Source organism: Mesocricetus auratus, unplaced genomic scaffold (genome assembly GCF_017639785.1).
Source record: "Mesocricetus auratus isolate SY011 unplaced genomic scaffold, BCM_Maur_2.0 Super-Scaffold_6731, whole genome shotgun sequence".
NCBI classification, from domain to species: Eukaryota; Metazoa; Chordata; class Mammalia; order Rodentia; family Cricetidae; genus Mesocricetus; species Mesocricetus auratus.
In genome coordinates this window covers 10173533-10186204 of record NW_024429185.1, presented here as the reverse complement: position 1 = coordinate 10186204, position 12672 = coordinate 10173533, and the positions used below count along the sequence as shown (strand labels likewise).

The 12672-nt window shown below is 35.1% G+C and overlaps 1 protein-coding gene across 3 annotated transcripts in view; it reads left to right on the top strand.

The window, feature by feature from the left end:
- Spock3 (SPARC (osteonectin), cwcv and kazal like domains proteoglycan 3) overlaps nucleotides 1–6189 on the top strand; it is a 347623-nt gene extending 341434 nt beyond the window's left edge. For all 3 annotated transcript variants that reach the window (XM_040742237.1, XM_005075174.3, XM_005075173.4), the window contains 2 exons: nucleotides 1613–1750; nucleotides 4534–6189. In XM_040742237.1, coding sequence (XP_040598171.1) covers nucleotides 1613–1750; nucleotides 4534–4703 — 308 coding nt within the window. In that variant the 3' untranslated portion in view covers nucleotides 4704–6189. The remainder of the gene's footprint in view (nucleotides 1–1612; nucleotides 1751–4533) is intronic.
- Nucleotides 6190–12672: the final 6483 nt, after the last annotated feature.

Here is a 12672-nt window from a genome sequence, read left to right as displayed (position 1 = left end):
AAAATACAGTAAATTTAAATCAGACCATTTTTATATTGCAAGGGAATTCTTACCCTAGCCCTCATTATTCAGTTAAATGGTTTGTCATAAAATGCTTTAGGTGAAAAACTGATGATTATAAGAACTAAGGGGGCAATTTTCTTTTTAAACTGTGGACAGCTGCTTGTGGTGGTATAAATCATGAGTGGAAATAACACACTGATACATGAGCACAGTTCTGCAATCCAGCGTCTCACATCATACCCTGAAGCAAACCATTAACTTCAAATAAATATTTTAGAGGTGACCAAGGTCAAGAAATGTTGAAATCTATTAGACTGTTGGCTTTTCTTGTCTGATCTTATTAAAAAGTCACATCTAGTTACCACTGGAAACATTTTTCCTTACTCTTCTTTCATGACATAAGAAAGTAGATATTAGGACACTAGATGTCTTGACTGTTCTTTCTGATTAGAATGAGGTCATGATGCATTCATTTCTCAATGGGCCAGCTGATCTGTCAGGATAAGGCATCATGCATTCCAATGTGAAGATCAGTTTGCATTCAGACTGCAGTGAAGGTGCTACACTTACTTGTGTTCTCTTCTAAGATTCCTGGCATAACAAAATGATTGCAAAGGTTTTTTTTCTTGTGTTTAATGCCCTTAAGAATGTAGAAGAAATTAGCAAATTTTCCACATTGGTAAATTTGCCCATGTCAGTTCACATATCTCAAATAAATCATATCTATATTAAATGTATCATGTATTTATTAGACTTATGAAGCTTTTTAGGATGTAAAATTATCATCCCACAGAAGATACTAGAAAATGACATTCATTTTCCTCTATATATTAGATATTTTTAATGAAAAGTCTGTGGTGATCCTGTTTATATAAATGAATAAATGGGTATAAAACAAAATATCTGATCATCCAGAAGTTGTAGCTAACATTGGGGTATCTGTAGAAGAATTTCCTAAACTTATAAAGAACTTAACATTCATCGTTACACATGTACTGTGTGACTGTGTCAGGTTTGACAAATAGTAATAGCTATTTTCCCACAATTTTTGGCTCCACTTTCAGTCTAAGGTTTGTGGTTTGTATAACAGTGAAAACCGAGAGACTGTAAATATTTTCAAACAAAGAAGATACCACAGAATAGTGGTAGCAATATATAATGGCAATACACACACAGACATTAACGTAAACATACATACACATACACAATAAGAGAGAGAGAGAAATAGAGAGGAGAGAGAGAGAGAGAGAGAGAGAGAGAGAGAGAGAGAGAGAGAGAGAGAGAGAACCTGTACTGAGAGTCATACTTTTGTATTTAAAACTTAAAATGAAAATTGTAGGAATGGAAAAGGATTTCAGTGGGTGTAAGCAAAGTAGTGAGAAGCAGTTTGCCATAGAATAATTTTTTGTAATGTTGAATGTAAATTGTGGAAAACAGAACAGAAATTTGTCAATAGTAAGACAAGTGGAGGTCTTGGATGTCATCCAAAATATTCAGAATGATTTAACATAATCATAGAATTAACGATGCTTGATTCTTTAGGACACTAATATATAATGACCACCTAACCTCTTTTATATTTGTGTGTGTGTGACAATTTATTTCACAGGACAGTATATCCCTCTCTGTGATGAAGATGGTTACTACAAGCCAACACAATGCCATGGAAGTGTAGGGCAGTGCTGGTGTGTGGACAGATATGGAAATGAAGTCATAGGATCCAGAAGAAATGGTGTTGCAGATTGTGGTAAGAGAAAGGCTTACTTCATACAATTTCCTAACACACAACTAAATATGTAAAAGGCTCATGAACTTGTTCAAGCATTTAATGAAGACCTCCCCTATTCTGATTTTCTAATATGTAGAATATGTCTGAATGTTTCAGGTCTTGGTCTTTGCATATTGTAAACTGTTGTAACAATAAAAATATACAAAAAACAGATGAAATAGACCCATTTAAATATTTTGAAGGGAATTATAAAAAGGAGAATTCCAATTCCTACTACAATTTATGATGTTTATCATAAACAAAGCAGGCATCATTCATTCAGTCCACGTCAGTAAAATATAGGTGCATAGTCTGTCATATACAGAAAAAGAAGACATTATCAGTATTTTAATCTAAGTCTGTAAAACAGTGCATACTGTTTGCAGATGCATATGGAGTTCTCTGCTGTCCTTTGGAGGAAGTGATTGGAGTTATATGGCTCTCATCAGTCAAAAAAAATGAAGACAACCCAAAGAAAACACAATTTTGACTTTATGAAGTCTGATAAATAAGACTAATGCATTACTTGTTTCCTTATGTTTATGTATGGAAAACATCATTGGCATATCAAATGATAGTTATAGTTTATGTTCTAATTATTTTAGCATGTATTTTACATGTATAGAAGGATCATATAAGAATTTGGTATTGTATGTAATTTATAGCTTCCAATTATTATCAATTTTCCCTGGAAACAATAATCAAATCAGTTTTTGTGTTCGTTTTAAACAGAATTAACTGTAAAAAATAAACTTTCTTATTGCAGTATCCTGGTTTAAATGCAGACCTGTCAAGCTGTTAGGATTAAACAATTGGTCCCAAAATTATGGTGACATGTAGGAGCTTATGGAGCCTATAGAATGTGGAATATAATGGACATTGCTAGTTAGGGCCCAGCCCAAGCTTCAGTGTGGTTTCCTTCTTACTAGTTTGACATTTAAGATACATCTTCCACAACTTCAAAATCTGTTTTCCTTTGCTCCAGCTGTTCTTGTCATTCCACCCTCCATTTTTCCCTGTCATGACGGATCATACCCTCTAAAATTTAGCCACACTTAAACTTTACTCCATTTCCTCATACTTATCAAGTATTTGGACATGGCAAAGAGAAAAGTAATGACTTAAAACAATCCCCCAAAGGAGATTTAATAGGTTTTATTTTCATTACTTAATTAAATACTTAGTGATAATATGTCTCTGTTATCAATTTTTAGACTGATAAACAAGGGTTGTTTAAGAAGAAACAAATCCTAAATAATAACAAGTAATCTTACATAATTGGTCCATTCTTCCTTGCATTGATTTATTCCATAACAGTTTCAGAGCTTGATTTGGTGTTGGAACCTTACCTGTATTTTCAAAACAGCAACTAGGATTCCATACCTACCTTCCACAGTGTTGAAAACTAATGGACAAACCTTTGTAATACATATCTTAAAATGATTGGATAATTTATGGCTTCATCTATTTGTGATTTGGGTGGATAAAGTATTTTCATTTTATACTACCAATGAAAACTATTTGCAGAAGAATTCAGTGAGTGAGCAAAATATTTGGGAAATTTTATTTCTGTTTTTTTATACTGGTGTAACTATAATATACATGAATATGGAATTTAAGAAATTGTTTTTTGTTCATATATGGTAATTTCCTTATGATTTGAAATCAACCAGTTTATAACCATCTAAGTACACTAATGGGATTAAGAATTAAGACTTTTAAAAAGGCAGTACCATTTGAAGACTTGATATTTTTTACATTATAGTGAATATATGTGAGCTGCTATGTGTAGAAATATTAGTAGTAGATATTTTAAGTGAATATGAGTATTAATTTTCTGTTTCTTTAGTAATAACAGAATAATCAATCCCACTAAGCTAGTGGCTTAAACAGCAAAAGTTTATCAACTTTCAGTTCTGCATGACATACTACAACAGGTCGCAATAAACTAAGCACCAATATTTTAATCAATTAATGCTATTTCTGAATACTCTTTAGAAAAATCAGTTTTCTTGCATTTTCTATCTTATAGAATTTTCTGATGTTCTTTAAATTATGTACCCTTCCCTCCAATTTTAACACAAAAACTTTGGAAGATTTTGAACATTCTTTTATAGTTACACCTCTAAATGACCACTTTCTTTTTTTTTGTGGGTTTACGAGACAGGGTTTCTCTGTATTGTTTTGGAGCCTGTTGGTGCAGCCTGGCCTCGAACTCACAGAGATCCGCCTGCCTCTGCCTCCTGTGTGCTGGGATTAAAGGCGTGCGCCACCACTGCCCGGCTGAATGACCACTTTCTAGGGGGAAAATATGATTAAATGGAACCAAGTACTAGTGAAATTGCCAAGGATAGTCTCCTGTTGCAAGGTCACTAGCTGAATCATATTTATAGAGTTGCCTTTTAGTATCAGGTAATAAATCTTTTGTTTTTAAAGTTTAGGAAGTACATATTTTGTTAAGATAATTGTTTCATCTCATATAATTGTAAGAGAAATTTTAAGTAGCATGAAAGCTCTTAGTCTGTCATGAAATCATACAAAACCTGGGCTGAGATCAAATTTACAAAAGTGGAAATCTTATTCTGCACAGTGTTTTGAGCATAAACGAGTGAGAGTTCTAACATACAACAGTATTCCCAAGAGTACATCTTTCTCTTATCTTCTTTGAGAGAAACAGAAGATACAAATTCATTACCTTATTAATTTATATAACTCAGAATGCATGTCATTGCTCAGTCAAGAAATATTGCTTGCTTTTGCAGCTATAGATTTTGAAATCTCTGGAGATTTTGCAAGTGGGGATTTCCACGAATGGACTGATGATGAAGGCGAAGAAGATGACATGATAAATGATAAGGATGACATTGAAGATGATGATGAAGATGAAGGGGATGATGATGATGATGGGGATGACCATGACGGATACATTTGATCAGTGACAGCTGAAGTCAACAGATTCTACATTTTTAATATTTACAAAATAATAGCATATTGAGAATTTCCTTCTTATCCCTAAACAAAGTGATTCTAAACCCCACATATATTTTGTATAATTATTTCAAATATTGAAGCTAAAGTCATAGAACATTATGTTTAAGTAAGAATTATTTAATTTTGATTTTTTATGCCTTAGAAAAAAAGAAAACACATATGGATTGTAGACTGAATATAGACAGTTGTGAAGACTACTACAACAAAAGTTTTATAAGAACATACTAATTGTTCCATAAGCAAAATAACAATGAATGTGTGCTTGGGATCAATATGTGTAGCTTTTATGACAGATTTTATAAGTTAAATTTATTGTAACTTACTAATGGCCCAAACCACAAAGATTTTATCAATTAATGCATGATGTTTACTTCAATTCAAAATGGGCCTCTTCTCAAACTTACTGGTTAGGAAAGACAGATGACTCATGGTATGTCAAAGTGAGCACTATAGAGTACTTATTTAGTGGGGATCTTTATAACTATGAAGTTATTCTGGATATGATTAGATATTTTTTGCAATGCAAAGTATGGAAAACCATGGATTCTGAAAGTTAAAAGTTAGTTTTTTCTTGCTACATTTAAACTTAAATTGCATTGTATATCATGTGAATTTTTAACAATATTTTAAAACACCATTATTTCTAGATTTTTCTATCTTTCCAACCAGCAATCTGGGTACAGAATTTCATTTGGAAAGAAAAAGCAATTCATTTAAAACATTTTTGCATTAAATATATTTTGTTTGACCCAAGATCAAATTTGAAATTATGAATTCTCATTTATATTTAATATAAAATTTTATGTTTAATCTTGGGATCATGCCATTTTTGTTATTATTAATGAAATAGAGAATGTGTTGTATGGTGCCTTGCAAAAATAGAAATAGAAAGGTTTAGCATGCATACCAGTATAGGATACTAGGCAATATTTAAGCACACATAACTAACAAACTATTGCTATTGAAGATACTGCTGGAATGAAGAAAATGGAATATGTTTCTTTCTTTTTTTCTATTGTTACATAATCTCATATGGACTTGTTTATAATTATTGTAAAGAGTAGCATTTAAGATTTAATTGTAACAAAAATTTCTTTGTTCACTACACATAAATTAGCATGTTAATTCATTGTGTAGACATTTTGACACGCCACCTCCTTTGAGTATATCAGACCAATAGTTTTGTGCTCATAATAGAAATGGGAAAACCTGTTGAATTTTACACATTGGTATCTTTCACTTCAACAGTGAATTTACAGATCCTGGAATATTATTCATAGAACACAAATTTGGTGAACTTGTTCCATTTAATTTCTACACACTAAATAAAACCTCTAATGTTGATCTTACATAATATTTAAGCTATAATGCATTTTCTTTTTTACTGTTTATGTATAGTTTACAGAATAAAGAATCTTGTAACCAAAGTAAGCAGTTCTGTGGTGATTTTCTGGGTTACACAGTGATTGAAAACAATCAAATCCACTCAGTATATAAAAACATAATTAATAAAACAGGTACTAGAAAAACTTGTTTGTTACATCCATTTCACAGTATTTCTCACAAAGGTAAAGATGTAAATGAAACTCATGTATGTTGCTTGATTTGTTCTGTTGAGAGCAAAACCAGAGGGGGAACCTTTAGAGAATAGCATAAATGAACTCATCCTATGTAACAAATATTTGAAGACTTCCTTCATATAAAATGAATACAGTCTCAACTACCTTTAATTAATAGGGTTGTCTACACAGATGACTTTTCAAGATAGCTCATATTCATGGGAAAGGCATAAACACAGCAAACCAGAGCCATGATTAATTAAGTGCTCATTTTGCCTGATCCAAGCATGCACTTATATTTCAACCCACTGAGAACAAGCAACCATGAGTGCTTTGCCTCAGATAGGAAATTGATAGCAACACCTCCCCTAAGACTCAGCGAATATCAAAGTGAGCAGGGACAATGTAGGAATCAGAGGTCAAGGAAGGAGTGTTGGAAAATACTATCTTCTGAAAAAGATATGGCTGTTGCACATAGGGACTCTCAGCAATTATTGTTACCTGCATAAGACCTATACAAGTTTAAGTCAGTTATAAATTCCAGCATGAAGGTCAGAGGAGGTCCTGAGTCCCCATGTCCAGGAAAGGAGCTTTTACTTGATAATGGCTGCTGAATACTGCAAGACTTTCTCTGTCCTGCCAGACAGCTACCAAGTCTGAGCATGGGAACCTATTATTAACTATGAAAGCTTTGCCAACAGATTAGGCTTATTTCTGACTAGGCCATTTCTATTGATTTGTGTGCTACCATGTGTCTCACCTTGTTACCTTGTCTCCTACATGTCATGTTCCTTCTTGTCGCCTAGCAAATCTCCACCCTTCTTACCAGCACCTCCTGGGCCTAGAAATCCTCTCTAGCTGTTAGCTGTTCAGTTTTTTATTAAAGCAGTGTGCTAAAGAATTATTCCACAACAACAGGGAGAGGGAGAATCACTTGGTTTGGGCTTAGTCATTGGTAAGTTACCCAGGCCTCATTGATGACACCATACCATGTACATAATGGCAACCCTAATTAAGCTCAGTGGATGAAAAACAATGAAACAGGGATGAAAGGGTTATGTATTGAAGGGGCTGAGGAGGCAGTTAGTAGTGAGTGAATGTGATCAAGGACCATTATATATACTTGAAATTTTCAAGAATAAAATAAAAACATGGATAATTCAGTTGATACTGAGATACAAGATAAAAGTATCATTCACATTTATTTGTCATATGTATTATTATGATGAGTATACCACACAGATTGGCAAGATGGAGTAGGTAACACAAAATCTGAGAATATAAAAAATGGTATGGAAATGGTAGCTATATACAATGCTCAATTATTTTTTTTAAGAATCACCATAATTTTATTCACCACTGGTCTGGTCTTGGATTTAAAGCAACATGATTTAAGTCTCTTGGTACCCTTTCAGTCTTCAGTAGTCTATAATGAGTTATTTAATACTTTTTAAAAATTAAATTTTTTTGTTTTTTTGTAATGTTTTTATTTAAATTAGAAACATGAATGCTTCACATGTCAATTCCAGCTCCCTCTCCCATCCCTCCTCCTTTGTCCCTCCACAAGCTTCCCCAACCCCCCACCCAATCCCCACATCATTAACCAGGGAGGGTGAGGCCCTCCTTGGGGGGATCTCTAAAGTCTGTCATTTCATCCAGGGCAGGACCTAGGCCCTTGCCCATGTGTCCAGGCTGAGAGAACATCCCTCTATTTGGAATGGACTCCCAAAGATCATTCATAAACCGCGGTAAACACTGATCTACTACCCAGGGCCCCGATGATTTCTGTGGCCTCCTTACTGACTGAGACTACATTCATGGAGTCTGGATCAGTCCCCTGTTGGCTTCTCCAGCATCAGTCTGGGATTCAAGAGCTCCCCCTTATCCGGTCAGCTATCTTTGTGAGTTTTACCACCAGGGTCTTGACCCCTTTGCTAATCATTTCTCCATCTCTGTCACTAGGTTCCAGAAGTTCAGTTCAGTGTTTAGCTGTGGATATCTATCTCTGCTTCCATCAGTCACTGGATGAAGGTTCTAGGATGGCAATGATTTTTTAAAAAAGTAAATACTCTTCTATATTCCCATCTGCTATGGGACAAGCCTTCTCTGATGATGTCTGAATAAGGCACCTTATAGCAGAACATCACTAGAAGTCACTTTATCAATACATGTTTTTTCTTTTAGACCAGTACTATTTGGATATGCGCTGATTTCCTGGGCTATCTAGTCTCAGGTTCTTGGTCACTCAAGAAGTGTCAGATATGGGTTTCATCTCATGGAGTGCACCTTAAGTCAAATCAGTTATTCACATACGTTGTGCCATCATTGTCCTAGCATGTATTGCAGGAGGAACATCATTGTAGATATATAATTTGTGATTTCTTGCTGCTATGTTTCTCTTATGATAGTATGCAAGTACCATCCTGTACCAGGTACTAGAAAGTAGGGGGTAAACACTGTATGTACAAATGAATTGTACAGGTGTTGTCTTCAGCAATGAGACCATACTTTCAGTTTGCAGAGAGTAATCTATAGTCTTTACAACAGCCTGGGTTGTTTGTGGGTTACCACGGGTCCCCTTGGACCAACAGTTCAACTAGTTGTGACCCAAACTTGGCACTCAAGGCTTTATTTGGAGACAAGAGATGGGTATTTGGGACTCTTTGGAAATTTCATTTAGGTCTCCTTCTTACATGTATATGATTTAGGAAGCTTCTCTTCTGTTAATTTTCCATACCACTGCTCAGATAATCCTTAAATTTATTTGACTTGGAATGATTTTGATGGTTGGTCCAGGTATAGGTCTCTCATTGCCTGGCAGCTTATCTCAGTAGCTTAGTAGCATGTAAACTCCCTCCCTCCCCAGCAGAACTTCTTGCCTCTACCTGTCCTTCTCTGGAGAATGTACCTTGTCCTGGAGGACTGACCTTATCCTGACAGCTGTCTCTAAGCCAGATGCCTGATTTACCTTATCCTGACAGCTGTTTGAACCTTGGCACAGATTCCTAATAGAAGTTTTTTTGCTAAGAGCTCTGCTAAAGGACCCTACAAAACCTTGCCACTTAATGCAAACAAGAGTTTGTTCCCAGGTTTGCTAATCCTATATATTCCTTATACTCTGGAATAAAGTTGAGCTATTTGGAAGTCAGACACAAAGAGGGAGTCTTGAACTCTGTTCCCCACTTCTGTTCCCTCAACCCTTGTGGCCCAATACAGCCAAAAATCCCAAAGAAGAAGCAGGCCCACATATTTGTCTCTTTCTGAATTCTCTACCATATGCCTCTCTCTCCTCCCTCTCCCCACATGATCTACCCAATCAACCCCACATTCATTCATATCTATCCATTCTATTTCACTTTCCTAAAGAGATCTTCCTGCTCCCTCTAGTCCCTTACTCTATCCATTCCCTCTTTGGTTCCTATGGGTTGTAGCTTGGTTATCATTGACTTAAAAACTATTGTTTATATAGAAGCAAAAACATACCATATTTTTATTCTGGGTGTAGGATACTTAAATTAGGATTTTCTTTTTCTAGTTCTATCCATTTGCCTGAGAATGTTGTTTTTAACGAGCTGAGTAATACTTCATTGTGTAAATGCACCAAGATTTCTTTATCCTTACTTCTGTTGAACGACATCTATGCTGTTTCTTATTTCTGGGTATTATGAATAGAGCAACAATGAACATGGTTGATCAAGTGTTTCTGTGGTAAGATGAATCATCCTTTGGGTATATGCCCAGGAGTAGTATAGCTGAATCTTGAGGTAGATCAATTTCTAACTTCCTGAGGAACCACCACACTGATTTCTATAATGGCTTTGTGATATTGCACTCCTACCAACAGTGTATGACTGTCTTTCTCATGCTACGTCTTTGCCAGCACTAGATATCACTTGTTTTGTTGATGTTGACAACAGAGACATTACACAGATAGTCCTCAAACTAAATAACCTGAAATAGGGTGTGTTAATCAATCCCCTCTGCTCAGAGGTCAGGGAACCCCATGGAAGACGAAGCAATAAGAACGTTAGAGCAAGAGGGGATGAAGGATATTAAGAAAGTAAGGCATTCAAAATCAACATGAGCAAAACTCATATGAACTCACAGAGCCAGAGAAAGTAAACACAGGGCCTACATGAGTCAATTCCAGGTCCTCTGTGTATATTTATGGCTTCAATTTTAGTGGTTCTATGGGATTCTTGAATGTGAGTGAGCAGGTTTCTGATTCTTGTGCCTTATCTTGGGCTCTTTTCCTTCTGTTGGTTTGTCTTGTCCAACTTCAATGAAATAGTTTTTGTTTTATGTTATATTTTATTACATTGTGTTTTTAAAATATTTGAATAAATGAATATCCTACTAGGATTAAGATAACAACTGAACTGTCACTTATAACTTCTAGGAGAGGAAAATATTAGTTTTCTCTCATTTAGTGTCACTGGATACATAAACCATTCTAGGGCAGGCCTCATGTTCAGGAGTAACATGTAAGTTACTCCACAAGAGTACATAGTGCTCTTAACAGCAGACAAACATTCAGTTCCCAGTTCTCGTAGGGAAGTTACAGAAAGTGGCTCAAAACTTCCTGCAACTCTAGATCCAGGGGAAATGACATTTCCTTTTGATCTCTGAAGGATACTTCATTCCTGAACAGATACCCACATATATTCACAGGAAATATATAATAAAATTAAATAAATATTTTCTAAAGAGAAAAGAAAAATCCACAGAAATTAGAAGTGTTTCAAAATGGTATGAATGTGTAAAAAAGTGATGATATGACATCTGGTGGTCATGCAGATCACTTAGTTATACTTGTTGACCACAAAGTAAGTTATAAACTTGGGAGCGACCTTGAAAAAAAGGAGGTTTACAAGGGTGAGAGGGAAATGAGTGAGGGTTTATGTAACTAATAGGAATGCATTGTACACGATGATATTGTCAAAATGCAAATTTAATTAAAATTTAATTAACTAAAACATTTTCAAATGCTTAAAATATTCCCACAGTAATATTGAGAAGTTGTATTCATGCACAATTACTCTAAGTACCATAGACTAAATAGTATACATATTAAGTTCATTCAAAAAATTAAAGGGGCATATTATTTAACTAAGAGATGAATATTAATATAATTCACTCAGAGTTCCCATACCTGATTCCAGTATCCTTCTTCACCACGTGAGAGACTTATTTCTTTTTGTCCTCATAGTCCAACTGAGATAATGGTAACATATTGAGCTAAGAGATTGTGAACTGATGTAGTAGCATCCTTGGCACTACGCAGAGTAGCTTTTACTGTTATTTGAAAGTAAATTATCTCCCTCAGGCTCATGTGTTTGAGCACCTACTTGCCAGCTGGTGGTGCAGTTTGGTAAAGTTGTAGACTCTTTGGAGGGTTTAGTCTAGGTGGAAGAAGTGGGTGTCTGAATCCTGGGTAGGTTTCCTAGCCTAACCCTGACTCTAGTTTACCTTCTGCTTCCTGTGTGTGGACACAATGTTGTCAGTTGGTATTAGTCAGCCTCATGCTCCTGACAACCATCTTTCTCAGCCTACAGCCATATCTTTCTCATTGCAATAGACTTTATCCCCTCTGGAAATGTAAGCTAAAACAAATCCTTTGTCTCTTGAAGTTTTTTTTTCAAGGAATTTTATCATAGCAACAGAGAAAGAAAATATAAGATATGTATTTAAGCGTCAGTTTGCAGGCAGTTAGTTCTGAGTGACAAAGCTGTGTATAATACTAACTACTATAGTCTAGTGTCACTGGTGATTCACCATGCCAACATGCCAACATTCAAAATCTACATCTAAGTCTGCAGAAACTGTGCATGCATTGCCTTATTTTTACCTCTTACTTTGACAGAGAAGTCATTCTGTCTAAATTGAAATGAAGTACTAATTGATTCAATAAATTAATGGAATAAATTAATGGACATGATATTATAGAAATGGAATCATTTTCCTGAGTTTGCATGTCAGTGCTGTTGGACATTAGACGAGCTATTACATTTGCTGCTACAGAGTTTGTTCCGTTTATTCACCTATAAAATAACAATGCTATTAAGATTTACTTCATAAGGCCATAGAGTCCCTTTATAGAATACACTTTTAAAATACTTAGCACAATAAATAGCTACTTGGAGCTGGACAAAAGACTTAGTATTAAAGCACTGTAGCTCTTGCGTGCCCAACATTTAACTCCAGCTCTGAGAGATATGACACTCTCTCTTGGTTTCTCTACATACCTATATTCATATGGACACGTACTGAAGACACAGACTTACACAAACACTCATAATAAAAATAAAATACATCTTAAGCTTTTAGCTATTGTAAGAATCGAGAAAAATG